The sequence below is a fragment of the Cebidichthys violaceus genome, unplaced genomic scaffold (assembly GCF_023349555.1).
Source record: "Cebidichthys violaceus isolate CVI_PGR_0920_01 unplaced genomic scaffold, fCebVio1.0.p SCAF_78, whole genome shotgun sequence".
Classification (NCBI taxonomy): Eukaryota; Metazoa; Chordata; class Actinopteri; order Perciformes; family Stichaeidae; genus Cebidichthys; species Cebidichthys violaceus.
Genome location: NW_027176962.1, coordinates 90151 through 107905, shown reverse-complemented (window position 1 = coordinate 107905; position 17755 = coordinate 90151). Strand labels below are relative to the sequence as shown.

General features: G+C 41.7%; 2 protein-coding genes across 2 annotated transcripts; both read left to right on the top strand.

Annotated features, from left to right (window-relative positions):
* Positions 1–125: 125 nt before the first annotated feature.
* On the top strand, positions 126–8459 carry nfkbie (nuclear factor of kappa light polypeptide gene enhancer in B-cells inhibitor, epsilon). The gene is made up of 6 exons (XM_068737324.1): positions 126–827; positions 3999–4101; positions 5308–5518; positions 6080–6168; positions 6965–7213; positions 7553–8459. The coding sequence occupies exons 1-6, from the start codon at positions 508–510 to the stop codon at positions 7619–7621; spliced, it is 1041 nt and encodes a 346-aa protein (XP_068593425.1). The 5' UTR covers positions 126–507; the 3' UTR covers positions 7622–8459.
* A 2283-nt stretch (positions 8460–10742) lies between these two features.
* Positions 10743–16524, top strand: slc35b2 (solute carrier family 35 member B2). Its single transcript, XM_068737366.1, has 4 exons — positions 10743–10959; positions 12632–12819; positions 12939–13099; positions 14135–16524. Exons 1-4 carry the CDS (start codon positions 10940–10942, stop codon positions 15065–15067), a joined length of 1302 nt encoding a protein of 433 aa, XP_068593467.1. The 5' UTR covers positions 10743–10939; the 3' UTR covers positions 15068–16524.
* Positions 16525–17755: the final 1231 nt, after the last annotated feature.

The window sequence follows — 17755 nt, the reverse complement described above, 5'->3', positions numbered from 1 at the left end:
AAATCTCATCACTTCCGCTTTTACTTTGACAGTTGAATCTTGACGCTCTTCCAGTTGAAGTTATGTGTGGCGCGAGCCTGTGTGTATGCATGTGTACGTTTGCTCACGCGCATTGGGGATTCCCCCGCTTGACAAAAACAGCTTCGCCTTTCATTGCTCTGCCTGGAGCTGCTGTTACCGGATATCTCGACGACGGGCGGCCGCACAGACTCGTTTTAGCTTGATTTTAACCCTTTTCACGAAGTTTGGAATTACCGTACCATAGTTCGAAACTTTAAAATACATCTATAATCGATTGAGAGCGAAGGCCTGTTGCTGTGAAGTAATGTATTATCGCTTAGTGGCATGAAACGAAGCGGCGCATTCCTCTGGTTTTACAAAGGAGCGGTTTCCTCAGGTGTCAGTAGGCTGTCCGCGGAGTCCGGTCACATCACGGAGAACACCCGATAGCAGCCTTTAAATCCTCGCGGAAGGAGGGAGGGGAAGCCAAGCGACGCCACCACCACCATGGCGAGCGACGACTGTAGGAAAGATGACTTGCAGGAGGATAACCGCACAGACTCGGGCATTGACTCGTATCGCTCCGTACTGAGGTCGGAGGAGCCCCGCGAGTCGAGCGCCGACTTTAGCGGGCCGAGGGACAAGGGTCCCGCCGGAGAGGAGCGCCTGGACTCAGCCTACGGCTCCTCGTCCATCACGGTGGAGAGTCTGTCGGAGATAGTAGGGGGCTGCACGCTCTCCAGCGCCCAGGAGGAGCGAGCACAGAGCTCTGAACTCACTGAACAGGAGGAGAACTTGCTCACCACTATCACTGAAGATGGAGACACGTATGTTTTTGTTCATTTTTTTTTCAATTTCTTATGCACAAGCTCAGCTTTTCTTAGCGTGCTCAACGCCCCACTGTTGCACACTGCTGGGTAAAGTTTAAACTCGGTGACTTGCATTTTAACCAAATTTGTCACCAATAACGTTTGCCTCTCGTGTAGTGGTCTGCAGTAGTCGATCCCAAAACGACCAAAGTTGGAGGGAGAGAGAATTCAATTTAGACCAGAATTTTTAATCATCATCTCTCGTAAATGTATTTTACATTTCCACGTCAGCTGCTTTATTTTAACACTAGTAGCACTTGTGGTTAGATCTGCAACTAATTATTATTTAAATCATCGATTTTTCTGTTTTATCAATAAAATGTCAGAAAATCCCCCCCCCCCCCCCCCCACAAAAAATCCCCCCATAAGCCCAAAACACTTAGATATTATCTTTACAATTATCTAAACCAGAGAGCAACAGAAAAAAAAAATCATCATATTTGAGAGGACTATATAAGGCATCGTTGCTTGAAAATGACCCTAAATGATCAAAACTTTTGTTCCAGCTCTAATGGCTGCTAAAAAAAAAAACCAGATTCTCTTTTATTCCATTGGAGATGATGAGATGATTTTAAAATACCCATAAATGAAAGTCAATGGCAGTCTGTAAATGACAATTTGTAGGCACAGTTCTTCTTGTGATACTGGTTCTGTAGGGGATTTCAGAGCGCTGTGATACTGCACTTTTTTTGTACTGAACTTCGTTCCTTGTCATGAATGTGGACGGACTCCTCTGAGGCGTTTCTCACAGTGAGAAAACAGAAGTGAAACAGAAAGGCCTGGACTTCCCCATGCAGCACAGACAAAGCACATGCTGTGAGGAGGCCCAGTGGACGGCTTTTGATCCCAAGAAACTTGTTGATCAGGATAGGGCAGTGTGTGCATGTTGTGTGTATATAGGTGGATCCCGCGACCTTTATTTCTGCCACACCACACATCTATGTCAGTTGGTGACCCGTCACAATGGCTGTTTTTTTTGCCGCCATTCATTTCTCAGTATGCGTCAATGAACCTGCTGCTTTTTTCGCAGACAATCCAAAACACCCCAACAGTGTTTGCCAAGTCATCGGCCTTTTGACGTGAACCGCTCACGACTCCTGCAGCCTCTCTAGTGTAATCCAGTGATTGACGTCGTTCTCACTATTGTAGAAGTGTTGTTGTGTCTCTGACCTCTTTTCATTTCCGCTTGCTGGTTGTTGGGGCCACATGGTTTCATTCTCACACCCTAACTATAGATACCTGGGAGGGGGAAAAAAAGACACCTGAAACACACCACACTGTGCTGCTTACACTGAGAGACAATCATGCAAACGGGACTTTTTTCCCCTGTGGGATTTTTTTTTTTTTTAATTATTTTTTTTTTTAGGTTTTATTCATTCAAGTCTTACTCAAACCAGGAAGTCTCTTTCACACAAAGAGGTTTGCTCACAGGGCTGAATAGCTGATTGGCAGATCTATTATCCTGCAGCCATTTAAATCAGGCGGTGGTGACTTTAAACTGATTCATCATGTTGCTTTCCTGTGAGACACATTATCAGTACACGTATACCAATATTGAGATAATTTATTGATGGATTCATTTCTATTCAACACAGATATTTGAATCGGAAAACTGTTCAGTTTTCTCTCCGTTCAGCTTTTTTCTAGTTTTTAATGGTTTGAAATTGGTCTAAAGTTACTTATAGCCTACATGTTTTTGTTTTGTGTGTTTTTAAAAAAAAACGTAATAATATGTACTGCACACTCGGTTATATTTAGGGCTGCAACTAACGATCAATCCTGTTGTTGATAAATTGATGAGCTGTTTAGTCTATAATATACTGAAAGAGGCCATAGTCCCATTCAATCACAGTCCAAAACCCAAAGTTGTTCACTTTGCTTTCATTTAAAAAAAGCAGAAAATGCTAACATTTGTGAAATTAATACCAGCTTATTGAAAAAAAGATGAAAAATGTTGTCAATAATCAAAATAGTTGCTGATCAATTTTTTTTTGTCAATCGACTAATTGTTCAGCTCCAGTTATATTTAGTAACACAGCGGTTTTGTCAGAGAGAAGTTTCGTAACCAGTTACACAGAATTGGTCGTATTGCTGTGGTTGTGGTTTACTTCCAATTGTTGCAAGAAATCTGTAATAATAATCTTTATTCTGAGGCTTTGGCTACATATCACCATCATCTCACCCTTTTGATTCCATCCCCTGATATAATGTTTTGAGTCCCAATGAAACATATTTAAACACATTTTTAATGATTAACAGTAGTTGACTTTATTCCACTTTATATTAAATAATCAAACGAGGATCATAATCATCATTGCTGGGTCGCCTGGTTATTTTTTATATTCAAACAACGTCAACATCAAAGAATTGAAGCAAGATAATACAAGTAGATTTTATCGATGGATAAGACGTAGATAAAGTGAGAGAGCTCTCTGAATTGATAAGCAACATTTAAAGTCATTGCTGAGAGCACAGGAACTGCAGAAACATAGATCCTGCAGCACACTGTCTGCTTGAATACAATGACGTCCTCATGCTGCTGCGTGACTAGAATCCAGCTTCAGCGTTCGCTACGCAGCCCGACGTTTAAGGCAACTTGATGCTGAACTTTGATTTGAATCTCTTCTAACCGTTTTTCAGACGAGGCTGTTTGTATTGCTCTAGTTTAGTCTAAATTAAGCACCAATGCTCGCTGCCATTTCCTGCTTTTTGCACACATTTGTTTGCTACAACTTCCCACTCAGTGTTTGAGGTTAGCGTGTCCTTGTTGTTTTTGTTTTTTTGTCAACTAAAGCCTACAAGGATGCACCTTCTAATGGGTGGTTTTAACACGCCCCTTTACTTTAACATCTCTCTCTGCTATTTAAAAAAACACAAAATGATTGTATTGCTCAATACCTCCAACCACTAAATCTTGCCATTTAGCCCACTAGGTGTTGCATTTCGAGGGTTGTCTCTCGAGATGAACTCTGAGGAAAATTGTGAGGCAATGTTTTCTGTCTCTTGTTGAAATGCAGTATGTTACTCTACTACTGCTTTTGTGGGTGACGATTGCTCAATGTTTGCTAGTTGTTTTTTTTGCAATCACGATGGATAAAGATGTTTATATTTTCTGTGCCGCTCCTGTAGAATCCTGCACTTAGCAATCATCCATGAAGACAAATTCATTGCTCAACAGTTGATACAGCTCTTCCCAAAAGAAGTCCTGGACATCCAAAACAACTTATACCAGGTAAGAGCAACGCGACTCTCTCTGCTACACAAGCGCACTGCAGCTTCTGCTGGAATTTTTGGATCCAAAGTGACTTCCTCACAGTCTTGTGTCTTGATCGTGGAAACAGTGGCATTATTTATACCTCGGTAGTTCCAGAGAGCTCTTGTTCCTCTTTATTTGCAGTCCGTCCTCTCTCAAGGACGTCACTGTGGGTGGTTCCAGTTTTGAACTCATAAGGGACTTTGAATGGAAACTCCCCTCCTCTACCTCCTGTAGAAATGGCACCACAGGGAGCTGTGGACTTTATCCTAGTGTGGATGTGGGTGTATGAAAATTGTTCCAGTCCTTCAAGATGTCAGACCAGTCGGAGTCTTTGCTCGTGTAGAAACCAAAAATACAGCAAACTGACAGAACTGTCAAAAGGAAACATTTGAAGTTAAGACTCAGCACTTAATGCAGTGACTCAGTTAGGCGTTTTGGTTGCCTAATTTCCTCTCAGTAGTCATTTTAAGACCTCACAAGATCAATTCTTCTTAACCCCGTCAGGTTTTTTAAAAATAAAATCCCCCCCAAGTGGTTTGCATACTGATTTAAAAAAAAAAAAAAAGCCAATGACGATGCATTTCTGTGCCTTTTTTTTGTAGTTTTACTGTGTTTTGCACAGATGCAATTCAGTCCGACTGATGATAAATTATATCCAAAAATGAGAGCCGTCATAGAGCTTTAATTCTACTCAGATCAGACTGCATTGCGACCGCAAGCACCTGTTTGTTTTGGACCGAAGGTGCGACTCTCACTTTCTCAACTTGAATATTCTCTGTATTTTCTTTATTCATCACCAACAGCTGGATTTCATTGATACTCTACTGAAACAGGTTCTCTGGTGGTAGTTCAAATGCATTCTGGGAAAAGCAGTGACTGAAGTAAAATAGGCAGAGGTGAAGGACAGTAACTACAAAGAAACCTCGGCAACTATCTGCTATTGACTTTGTAAAATGATGATTTTACATTATTCGACAAATGTCTTTATGGTAGAAAATCTTCAAATTCTTTATTTTGTCCAGCTGAGCAGTCCAAAATCCATCTTTAATCAATCAATCTTTTTATTGACTTAACATTCTGACATGCATTGGTTATGATAAATAAATGCTATTTAATTCAAACGGAGACCAGCTGTTTTGATGGCGTTACACATGCTTACACCTTGTCTGTTGTGATCCTCAGAGCCCTTTGCACCTGGCCACCTACCTGAACCTGACAGACGTGGTGAAGGGCCTGGTGGAGAAAGGGGCCAGTTTGGAGCTGCAGGACCAGGAGGGGAACACGGCGCTGCATGTGGCCTGCCAGCATGGGCAGACGGAGTGCGCCACCGAAATGACCAGAGAGGTTTCCCCCAGCAAGCTGGCGCCGGTCCTCGAGACCCAGAACTGGAGAGGTGAGGAAAAAGACCAACCGCTGCAGCGCCTTAATCAGCCAACGGCTAATTGCTGTTCTTTTTATGTGGGATTAATTGTCCGTGGGTGTCTGAATTTGAACTTCTTAGATTATGTAAACTCAGATGTCCAAATACATCATAGCCTTTTGGTGCGTTTAGGCCAAGACTTGTCTTTTAATGTTGTCAGATGTTTCAAGGAAATAATTAACTTTGTTGCCTTTGCTAAACCATTATAGCATGAAAGGAAACATCATAATTGAAATAAATCTGTCAAATTCACTGTTTTGCGACCTCTCTAGCTTCAGCACTTCGGGGCAAATCAAATGGGGATGTGAGGCCGTATTTTCTGGTCCCACAGCTTTGTTTATAAATAGCAACAGTTGCAAGGGTAGCACAGATGTGGCGTGTTTGCAAAACCAATTTGTAGCTGATCTGCAGCATGTCTTCGTGGTTTCAATTTGATTTTTGGAAAAACTTACTTTTTACAATACATTTTTCTATCTCTCATGACCTCAAAATGAACCCCATGTTCCATATTTGAAACAAGGTGTGTCCTTGCAGGTCTCGCCTGTCTTCACTTGGCTGCACTGAACAGGCAACATCAGATTATGAAGCTCCTGGGGAAAAAGGGAGCAGACTTGAATATCCAGGTTAGTCTGTGAAATGACTCCTTACTGAACTACATCACATGGCTCGTTCTATTTCATAGAATGCTTCAGTTTCTATGTAATTTGGTGTGAAATGACCTTCTAAATCAGCTTCAGATTGTCCCAGTAAGCTTCTACCTGCAGCCAGCTGTACCTGACCGGCCACTTATAAGATTCAAGCTATGCGTCGTCTCTCTCGGCATATATTTTGAAGAAGGAAAAAAAAGTTTTTAAAAGTTTGTTCAATTAGTTTCTGGGTAGGATTTTTCCAGTAGTGTCCTTCACATGATCCAGCAGTGTTTCAGTATTTATAATCACACTTATCCCTTTCAAACTGTGTTTACTGCTCCTGGCCTTATGTTGTGTTCTCGTCTATAAATCTGCTGCACTCGTGCAATGCTGACAGTGATATGAGCTGAGCTCAGGGCTTCCTGTAGGATTCATGGAGACATAATTAGATTTGAGATATGATTAGGCTGGTCAGCCACTCTTAACTTTCTATTGATGGAAGGGAACAGTCCCGAAACTACCCCAGACATTCCTCTCAGTTTAAATCACCGGTCAAAGATATCGCTGTGCCTTACATTCGGCTTATTTAAATTTATTATAATTATAATGATTTTTATTTTTATTGTTACTTACTACATCCTTTTCTTCCAAGCTTGCAGAATGCAAAATGAATAGAAATATGTCCGTACTTTCAAACTTTCAAAAATGTAATTGACTAACTTTCTGGTATTTTCCCATTTGTGTAACTCTGGAATTTCTCATTACTATTTTCCATCCACGCCTCTCGCAGGAAGGTACCAGTGGGAAAACAGCACTTCATCTCGCCGCCGAGCTGCATGACAACACATCGGTGAAGCTGCTGCTCAGCAGGGGAGCCAATGTGGATGCCGCCATGTTTAACGGCTGCACGCCGCTGCATCTCGCAGTGGGCAGGCAGGACGCCGACATCGCCAACCTCCTCTGCCAGTCCGGCGCTGACACGATGCTGCGAAACATGGAGGACGAAACGGCGCTGGATCTGGCTGACGGCAATGATGACGTAAGTTATTGTGATTGACAGTTACAGGAACATCAGTGTAGACTGGACCTCCACACATAGTGAAAAACACATCAGTGAGCCACGCTCTTTCACTGGGGCACACGTTCCTTTCATACGAGGAACATGGGCACTGTAGTTCATTTTGAGTTAATTCTACATACTTAATTCTCACGTCAAATATGTATTTATTCTCATCTTTACTTCCATGACTTCAACTGCAATGCTTGCGTTCATACTGGGCGTCGGGTATTTAGTTTTTCCTGTCATTTGGTGAGGACTGCCACAGACCGTGAGAGAAGGCATCAGTGAGATGTGACTTTTCGTATCCTTGTCTTTCAGATTCTGGCTCTATTTCCTTTTGATGACATCCAGATCTCCGGGAGGTCGGTGGTCAGTGTGAAGTTTTGAGCTGGATCATAGGCTTAACAACAGTCGTGAAATTTTCCTGGAGCTTTACTGCGGCTGAAACTTTTTGATTTATAAAAAACAAAAAACAGCTGCATTTGGGTTGGACGTTTTCATTAAATAGTGCCTCTTTTTGTAGTACATTCTGATTTGATTTATATTTATCCATTATCTAGACATATGTGCACATATAAATCTTACTTCCCTCTGACAAAGAGAGTGATTCTGCTTAATTGAACAAAAAATTAAATTAAAAAAAAAATGTGTTCAATTTTTCTGCTCGTTTCCGCATGCGTCTGGTGGGGTTGAAACAAAGCCACCTCAATGCGAGTGCCAAACTGTCTATCAACATGTTCAATGTCCATCAAAAATTCTACCTCTTAATCACATTAACCTAGTTTTAATGGCTAGAAATTGAACATTCAAATTTCTATGTTTCACAGTTTCTCAAACTTCGTCAGTGCTATGATGCATTTCATTTCACTGCCTTTCATTGTTGCCATAGAAAGTCTTTTTGTGGTACAAAATTAATGTTCCATTTACTAAATGTAAAACTGTGTGAGACTTGCAATCCTACGAAGACAAACTAATCACATGCTGCTATTTATTAGAAAAGTGGTAGCCCAAATACAAATTTAATATATGACACAAAATGCAGCTTCATCCTAATGATTTTATTTTAGGTTTGCTACTTCCTGTTGTGAAGCAGTTGTCTCTATTTATCTCATCTAGTCCTTAATCTGCAGTAACTGTTCATTTACTTTGGTGTGTAATTACACTGCCCTGTTTAGTTAATATAAGCAGTTTGTTTATTTTGTAATAAAATAGAAAAAAAACCTCACTTTGCTCGCGTATTGTACTTTTTTCTGGGTAGAGGGGATTTTGGGGACATCTTACGATGTGTTTAGGAGCATCGGAGATATTTGTGGTATCTGTATACACCCAAACTCATTGTCCAACGTCTGCTCTGCAGTGGTAGCAGCAGAGGAAAAACCTTCATAAAAGATATTTCAGAGGTGCAAACAAAGACAGAAGAAATGTAACTTGTATATGCCATTTTAGGGAATGGAGAGGTTTGGTAATTGAACGAGCTTTTGGAGCCCTTTTAAAGCTCATCTGTAAATATCTGTATTTTCTGTTCTTTGCTTTTTTTTTACTTTTACCAATGCACACACGGTAAATCACTAGAGTGATAGAGTAAAGAGCGCACTTTATGACAAAGCTCTTTCATGAAAACACAGAGTTCTGTTCTTTGTTTCCTGTCAGCTGCTTTGGTTAGGTGTATCTTTTGTTTTCCTGTAAGTAGCTTCTTCCTCATGGCTCCTATAACACAATGACTGTGGAGCGGCGGGAAATTCCACTCAGCTGTGTCTCTTTTATAAGCACATACCAACAGCATAGCAGGTTGAATAAGAAGCTCGCAAAAAGTCATAAGAAAAACCCAACTAATTACACTTAACTTTATCTGAGGGAACAATTAGTCTTTCCTCTGGCCAGGTAAACGGCAATGGGAGGGTTTGACGGTGGCAGATTCACGTGCGGAAACATCACTTATTATGGTAACAGCTTCTACACAGACGAACCTCTGTGGTAAACGGCTAGAACAGAGTTGTGAAACTATACCTACTTCCTCATTGAGCCTATGGCCTGAAGCTACTTGTGCTATTAATACACTGTACTATAGGTTATGCTGGTGTTGCTGAGGGCTACGTTAAAAACAAAGGCGAAGAAGTTTAATATGACAGTTTATTTTTATCGTTAAGTAATACTGCATATTTTCCTTTTGTATAAATGAGCAAGGTGTTTGTTTTAATATTGCATCATTAAAACTGGGATGTCTTAATGTCTGATGTCTGTGAGCATTAGTGTCCAACACTGGTGGCATTAGATGAGTCTTTTTTTTTTTTTTTTGTTGCATTTCAGTTTGTCATTACAAATAAAACCTTTTTTTCTTCTGCAAAAATTAACACCTCAAAGCATTTAATAATTTTCTCATTTTACATCAGCCATGTAGATCAAATGCTGCTTATAGTAACGTTGGAAATACAATGACAGATTGAGAAGGTGAAATATATGTCAACAGTTGGTTGCAAAAATAAATAAAGTAAAGTTGTAAATGTATAGTATAGTGTTGCTTTAGCATGCAGGCCTAGCCGACATATTACAACAACTTCTGGTAGGTTAAGTCATGCTGATCAAAAGCGTGTGAGGGCAAGACAAATTATAGTATATTTATTGCATAAAAGCAGTGGTGGGACAAGATCCTTTACTTGAGGAAATAAAGTGGAAATACTACAATATAAAATGCACTCCATTACAAGTAAAACTCCTGCATTTGGCCTGTTCCACAGCAGACCTTTTGAAATGTCATGTCAGAAAAAGGCACAAGTGTAAGTAATAACAATAATGCGTTCCATTTAGAAGTGGCAATCATAGCTCATGCTCACTCACTGGCTTTGCTTACTTTAATGGAACAGAGTCATTAACAGTATGTGCACAAATTTAAATTGTTACTTATGTACATTATATTGTCAGCAAAGTAATGATACTCATTATGCAGAATAGACACTTTTATTCTGCTGTATTCGTTTGTGCATTGTGTCACTATCTTATTAATTCTCTTGCCTTAAGGCACAAAGCCAAAAAAGTTGCTCTTTTGACTACAAGTGTTCCTGGAGTTTGGAACTTTGCTTCACTGGTTTAATTACTTTACTAGTTTCCTTATTCCCATTACTGTTTGAAAGCTTGTGGCTTTCATCATCTGAGGAGCACAGGGAGGCAGCAGCGCCAGGTTAAAAGCTTAGCCTTTGACTGAACCTAAACATACATAATGTTCCACCTTGTGTTTACCTATCTTACCTATCTCCCTCTACCTAACTAGTATTTATTTATCTGATTTGTTACGTGTTTGTGCTGTATTTCTTTTTTGATTTATCAATGCATCATGTACAGTATGTTTGCCTTTGTGTATGAAATGTGCGCTACAGTTAAAACTACTTTGCCTTGCGTTTACTCCTCCACACCGACAGGGGTCAGGGTCGCCGGGTGGGCGCCGTTCTCCATCTCCGGCATCCTCTGGCGTTGAGCGGAGAGGAAGAGGCTTTTTTTTCCCTGCTCAAGTGAACCAACCGGAACCAACACATCGGCCATTGAGGAGGATAAGTTGAAGACATCAGAGCTAAAGGCGGCTGGTCCGAAAGAAGACAATCCTTTATTTTCTAAGATATCGTTACCAGCCGGGTTCGTGCGGCTTCATGCTCTGTTACAGCGGAGACGTTTGATTCTGTCGCCGGGTGTCGGGCCACAGAGAGTGGGGGGAAGATGCCATCTTTTTCATGGAGGTAACGCTGGAGATCAATAGTAACGTTAGCTAACTGAGTTTTAGGTGTGGAAATGCTCGGCAAACTGTTGACGTATATACTTGTCAGCGTGGCAATCACGTCGGTTGACTGTTAATCTCAGTTATTCGTTATTACTTTGACGGTCAATGTGTTTTTGAAGTCTGCAAACAACCTGCTAGCTAAAATTCTGTGACACGACTAGCAGCTGTCCTAAGTTAGCTTTGTGTTTCTACTGCTTGTGTTTAATATGATACTGTATTACTTTAATGAGTGTTAATAGAAACGGTCTCCCAGAGAGTCACATATCTTGATGGCTGTGAAACTAAAGTGTAGAGCACTTATACCTCTAACTTAAATGGAGTCACCCTATTTGTTAACACTCATCAAAATATCATAATGTGATTAAAACACTGCAGTGGCAATTAAGCTGAAAGTACTGTAGAAGCAAGATAACCTGATGGGTCACATTATTTGGTGCAACACCGGTTTGCCTTGTTTCCCTTGTTTACTATGAATAGATGTATTTATCCAGACCACACCCATATAACAGAGCCTAATATAGATATATGTGACTGGTAAACGAGGGAATGTTGTTGTCATATTATCTGCTGTCATAACGCGTTAATTTTACAAGACACAAGCACTCTCACTCCTCAGGTACATTTTTGGCAGCTGCCTCTGTGTGCTTTTGGTGCGACAGCCTGTGGGTTGGCAGTGCAGTGCATTCCTCCATGTAATAAGTTGCTTGTTCAGGGCCCAGGTCTCTCTGCAGTGGACCGCTGGCTGGTTGGCTGGCTGGCTGGCTGGCTGGCCGGGTCCCACACAAAGAGGCTCTGTTTGAGTCAGGGCTCACAGGCCCCCCTGGGAGGAGGCCCCGGCCCTACTTTGAATCCGATACACAGTCAGTGCCACGACAGCAAGGAGCACACCTTTTTTTTTTTCATAGAAAACTAGGGTTTTATCCCAGGTGTGCTTGAGTTAACGGATTTGCTAAAGCTGCGTGTGGGTAATGATGAAGCAAAGCTCATTTTTCCCGGCTAATTCAACAGGTTGTGGTTGTTTTTACGTGATGACCTGCCTCACATGCGGTCATGAAGAAAGGATGGTGATGGTAGTATTCTACACTTTGCTTGAGAAAGCCAAGCTCCCCGGGAATGGAGCTGGTCTGTGAAGAGATTTTTAAGAACGTTTACTGCTGGTTGCAGATTCAGATTTGACAAGCAAAATATAACAATTAAAATAGTATGCAAAACTATTCATAAGACTGTCCGGAATCATAGAATTTGAAAGTTCCACTTGGAACAGACATTAAGCAAATTTAGGTACATTGTGCACTTGATGTAAAAATGTAAATGCAGTTTTATTGTTCAGTATTAATAGTTTTACTATAATAATTTTACTTAAGAAAGAAAGTTTGGAGTACTGTTATTAAAGACTGTTTTATTATGTCACTTTATTAAGTTTAATATGTTTATAATGCTTGAAGGTAGCTGTTTAGATTCCCAATATGTGGTCAGTTTATCCAAATAATAATAAAAAATACAATCCATAGCACTTGATATTCATCACTAGCATTGATATGATGGGTAGTAATGTACTGATCATCTTAACTGTATTTTACGGAGATATATATATCTCAGTTTGTGATATACCTTCTTGTTTCACCCTGTAGGGTTTGCCCTGCATTCGTGCTGCTTCTCATCCCTTCCATTGTTGCTGCTGATGAGCTGTCACTACTGGAAGGCTGGCATGAAGTTTGGTTCTTGCGCTTCCTCGTCAACGTTCTGGGATACTCCACCATCATCATCCCGGGCTACTTCCTCATTAGCTACTTCAAGCGCACCAACTACTTAGAAACAGGTTTGGGCTTGTGATACACACGCGTCTAATTTGGACGTTCAGTTAAAAGAACACAAACTTGTTCCTTCCCGACCACCTTCATATCAAGCTCAATCATTTTTTGGAATGTTGTCTTTCAGGTAATGGCTTTTGCTTCCCTGTCATAAAGACCTGTGTGTTTGGCAGTGAGGCCAAAACAGGTCTGTTGGATGACGTGTCACTTGCACCCAGGAACGAGGGTGATTCCGGCTCGTCAGTCAGACAGGTCGTCAAATTAATCTTTTGTGCTGCCGGACTTCAGGTGGGGATCCTTCAACTTTTGCATGTGGTCTAATCCCATTAATCCCATGCGCTGTCTTACTCTGTTTGTGCAGCTGTGGGAGAGTTGTTTTATGTTTGTTTTACAGTTTGCTCTGCTCTCGGATTGCCTCGCTATTTTAAAAGCTGCTTAAGTGAAGTTTTTATAAAGGGACGTGCTGGGACACTTCGCCATCTTCCAAACGGAGCGCTGCGTCGAAGGATGGGCCCATCTTAAAGTTGTACTTATCAATATTTGTATAATAACAATGGACCAAGTGACCACATCTAATGTGACAGGGTTCGCTTGCTGTGACAAACCCACGAAGAGTTATCGCCCAACTCTGCAGGCACCCTTAGCTCTACGGAGCGTTTTTAGGGTCCATAAAGTTAAGCAGTGAACTTCACGGATCATTAAGTAGCTACGGAGCCCAAAAAAATGCACTGCAAAGTTCTGCCGTTAAAGGTTCTTTATTTGCCATTCAGAGAACAGAAACGGCATCAAAAAACTATTTTTGATGTAAAGATATAGTAGATCTATGTCGACGTGAGCAGAGAATGACGATACGCCCACTTTGTGCTTTGTTTACATAGGCAGGCTTTTGCTTTGTGTTTGCCCACGTGAGCGTTCCCCCTCTGGTTAGCTCTCAGTCACCGTTCAGTTTAGTGCCAACGATCCGGTTTTCTCTCAGGTAAACACTGTTCGCTCCGTTAGCACTGTTGCTTTAGTTAGCACTGCCTTTTGAGTACAAAATGTCCATCTTTTTTTGTTTCCCTGGACACCGTCTCATTGTAAAGCTATGGCACAGGGATACATCCTGGTATTTACATGTAGTTTTGTTGCCATGACGTGACAGCCGCAATGAACCAACGTGCCGCGATGAAGATACGTCGTTGATTACAGGGATCACTTCACAGCCAAAAGAAAGCTGAACTACCCAATGCATTACTTTTTATGATCTCAGCTCAAAAGTCAAGAATCAACTTTTACCGTACAAGTACACTCTCGAAATGCTTACGTCAGTTTTCTTATTCTTAGGTATCGTACCTGACATGGGGGGTCCTGCAAGAGAGGGTGATGACGCGTTCCTATGGAGCCACGACTCCAGAAGACGAGGGCGAGAAATTCAAGGACTCTCAGTTCTTGGTCTTCATGAACCGTATCCTGGCCCTGACCGTGTCGGGCCTGTGGTGCCTCCTGTTCAAGCAGCCTCGCCACGGCGCGCCCATGTACAAGTACTCCTTCGCCTCGCTCTCCAACATCATGAGCAGCTGGTGCCAGTATGAGGCCCTCAAGTACATAAGCTTCCCCACTCAAGTCCTGGCCAAGGCCTCCAAAGTCATCCCCGTCATGCTCATGGGTAAGCTCGTCTCCCACAAGAGCTACGAATACTGGGAGTACTTCACCGCCGTGCTGATCTCAATGGGCGTCAGCATGTTCCTGCTGTCCAGCACGCCCAGCAAGCACCCGTCCACCGTCACCACCTTCAGCGGGGTCGTCATCCTCATCGGGTACATCGTCTTCGACAGCTTCACCTCCAACTGGCAGGACAACCTGTTCAAGTACAAAATGTCGGCGGTGCAGATGATGTTCGGGGTGAACTTGTTCTCCTGCCTCTTCACCGTCGGCTCGCTGCTCGAGCAGGGTGCGTTTTTCGACTCGGTGGCTTTCATGACGCGCCACTCCGAGTTCGCCTTCCACGCCGTGTTGCTGTCTGTGTGCTCGGCATGCGGCCAGCTCTTCATCTTCTACACCATCAACCAGTTCGGCGCCGCGGTCTTCACCATCATTATGACCCTGCGGCAAGCCATCGCCATCCTCCTCTCTTGTTTCCTGTACGGTCACGCCGTCACCATAGTAGGTGGATTTGGCGTTGCGGTGGTTTTCTTGGCACTTTTCTTACGGGTGTACGCACGCAGCCGCATGAAGGCGGGTCGGCGGTCAACACTGCCGCCCCCGCAGAAGGTGTAGCGCTCTGAAGTCGCACCAAACTGGGAACTGAGACCACGTTTTCTGTGGTGCTTTTTGTCTATTTTGTGTGTATCTTATCGGGTTGGTTTGTTTGTTTTTTACTGTTCTTTTCCGTTATTTTTATTTTTCTTAGCAATGGTACAGAAAGGGATTTTGAAGTTTTTGACACTTACACCAAGATGCCCCCAAGGGGTCCATGTGATTTGTCAAGTCAGCAGTCACAGAAGTTTTGAGTGCCTGTAAGATTGTCTTATACACGAGTCCCAGACCATAGACTTTGCAAACTGCCTCTTCACCAATTTCACACTTAAAACAGTAGAATATCTTTTCCTAAACCACCGTAAGTGGCTTGTGCAGCCAAATGAAAATATTCTGAAAAATGTTAAGATGTATGGCCAAGCCTTCATTTTCAAACATTAATGACTCAAAGGACTAGTGTGTAGGATTTAGGGGCGGGGATCTACTGCCAGAAATGGAGCATGATATTCAATATTATGTTTTCATGAGTGTATAAAGTGTAAAAGAATTGTTTTTCTGTTAGCTTAGAATGAGCCATTCATATCAACACAGGGAGCAGGTCCTCTTTCACAGAGCCCGCCGTGTTTCTACAGTAGCCAAGAACAAACCAAACGCTGGCTCTGGAGAGGGCCTTTCATGGCAACTTGAACTTCTTCTAGCTTCTAACTTCACTAGATTCCACTAAATCCTGCACACGGGTCCTTTTTTTCCAACTTTATCCCAAGTATTTGAACCAGACTTCAATAACGCTGAAACTTTCTACTTGTTGAGTTATCTTTTAGTCACAATAGCCAGACGGTTATCTCAGTCCTCCGAGTGGGAGAGCAGGGGTCTTTATGTGGGATTTATATATCTTGTAAAAGCTGTAAACATAGCCTGAAAACATGGTGCACACATTACTGTTTACTTTAAGGTATGTTCCAGAGGCTACCATCTGTAATGGAGGGTGGTAAACAACAGTTTGTGTAATAAAGAGCGCACTTCTTATAAACTGTATAATTTTACCCCCGACATCGGTGACCCAAATGCTGCTGCGGGTACTTTTTGCACGGCATTATTTTACGGGAAACCTTTTTTTTTTGTTGTTGTTGTCCTCTCAACACAGATTCTACTTAATATTTTAACTTTGGCCCTAAAAAGTCTTGTAAATATATCTCTTAGTCATTGTTTATTTCCAACTTTTGTCTGTCGTGTACTTTTGTAAAAGGACTGCTTCATGGGTTTTCACCGTCACATGTGAATGTTTGGAAGAACACTGAGTGGATGATGAAGATGAGGATCATTGCCGTCATAAGGAGGTGAAGATGATGTTGGCCCAGGGGGAGTCTGCAGAACAGAATGCATACAAGGGAAGTGCAATTTTACTGGTACCTTGTTTTTATCATTCTATTTCCTCTGGTAACTGGATTAATAATAAAACATATTAAATTAACATAACACTGTGAAGTGAAGAGGTGTGATTTTGCTTGTGCCACAGAATTTGCCTCATGTCCGGTGTTGTGTGCTTTGCAGGTAATATATATATATATATATATATATATATATATATATATATATATATATATACATACACACACACGTATGTATGTAGCACCATTCATACACCAACTGCACCACAAAGTGCTTTAGGTTTACGTATAATGAATGTCAACACAAGAAATTAATGAGCAGACAGTTTTTAACAGTTTAAAATACATCCATATAGAAGCTAGTGAAATACCATTTTAAAAATGATTTTGCAGAAGTATATATGATTTGAAAAAAACAAGGGTAAAGGTCTTCATCCATGCTAGTAGTTGTGACTGTAAGACTCAACAAAACCCCAAACCGTTGGACGGGTAAACCAAAGTAGAGGACAAATTAAACATTCTACCTGTTGGTCACGCTACATGAAAAGTCCCAGGATCACCAAAGTCATTTTAATATGTACAAAATGTTATGGCAGTACTGAAAGTACTGGCGATGCTAATCTGCAAAGCTAATGTGGCTAAACATGGCAGCACAGTAGAAGTAACACATGTTAGCTGTAATTGTTTAGCTGATTTGGGAAGTTTGGTGCATTGCAGTAGTCAAGTCTATAAAAGCATGCACAAACTTCTGTGCATGTCTGCTCTGCTTGGCAATATTAAGGATGTTGTTCTCGTTCTGTTCCTTAAATGTGGCTGGAAAGCTAAATTAGTGGATCATAAATACCCTGACGTCTTGCCAGAGGTGTCATGAGCTGAGAAGGTGTAGTACGTTATATGAGATCAACATCTAGTTAGCGTTGGGTGTCATCTGCAAATGGGTTTAAGTCGATGTAGGTTTTCCTCTCTGCCGTCTCTCGATATTTCTTCCGATCTCTCCAGTCTTATCAAGAAAAAAACGGCATGTTATTTTCGAAACGAACTTGTCTGAGCGTCTCTTTGCATTCTACACTAATTCATAAACCAGACCACTTTTATGATTCACTGAACATCAAACGTAACACCGTATTTGACTGTGTAGAGCGAGAAAACATTTCCCCTTAGTTTATCAATCTCGCAGCTACTCAATGGGGGAATTTCCCCGCACTTCTCATTTCTCAACGTCCTCCACCCCATCTGGTTTGGAGTTGTGCGTCAGAATGTCAGCGTCTCCAGTCCTCTTTTTCAATAACGCAAATGAAAAACAAGATATGGGGGGGGGGGG

What these genes read in the sequence shown, in the direction of transcription:
- slc35b2 (XM_068737366.1), top strand. Translation starts at nt 10,940, where the DNA reads ATGCCATCTTTTTCATGGAG. An exon ending in CACCAACTACTTAGAAACAG is followed by an intron (nt 12,820 to 12,938) that starts GTTTGGGCTTGT and finishes GTTGTCTTTCAG; the next exon opens with GTAATGGCTTTTGCTTCCCT. An exon ending in TTTGTGCTGCCGGACTTCAG is followed by an intron (nt 13,100 to 14,134) that starts GTGGGGATCCTT and finishes TCTTATTCTTAG; the next exon opens with GTATCGTACCTGACATGGGG.
- nfkbie (XM_068737324.1), top strand. Translation starts at nt 508, where the DNA reads ATGGCGAGCGACGACTGTAGGAAAGATGACTTGCAGGAGGATAACCGC. An exon ending in CGAGACCCAGAACTGGAGAG is followed by an intron (nt 5,519 to 6,079) that starts GTGAGGAAAAAG and finishes GTGTCCTTGCAG; the next exon opens with GTCTCGCCTGTCTTCACTTG. An exon ending in TGGCTGACGGCAATGATGAC is followed by an intron (nt 7,214 to 7,552) that starts GTAAGTTATTGT and finishes CTTGTCTTTCAG; the next exon opens with ATTCTGGCTCTATTTCCTTT.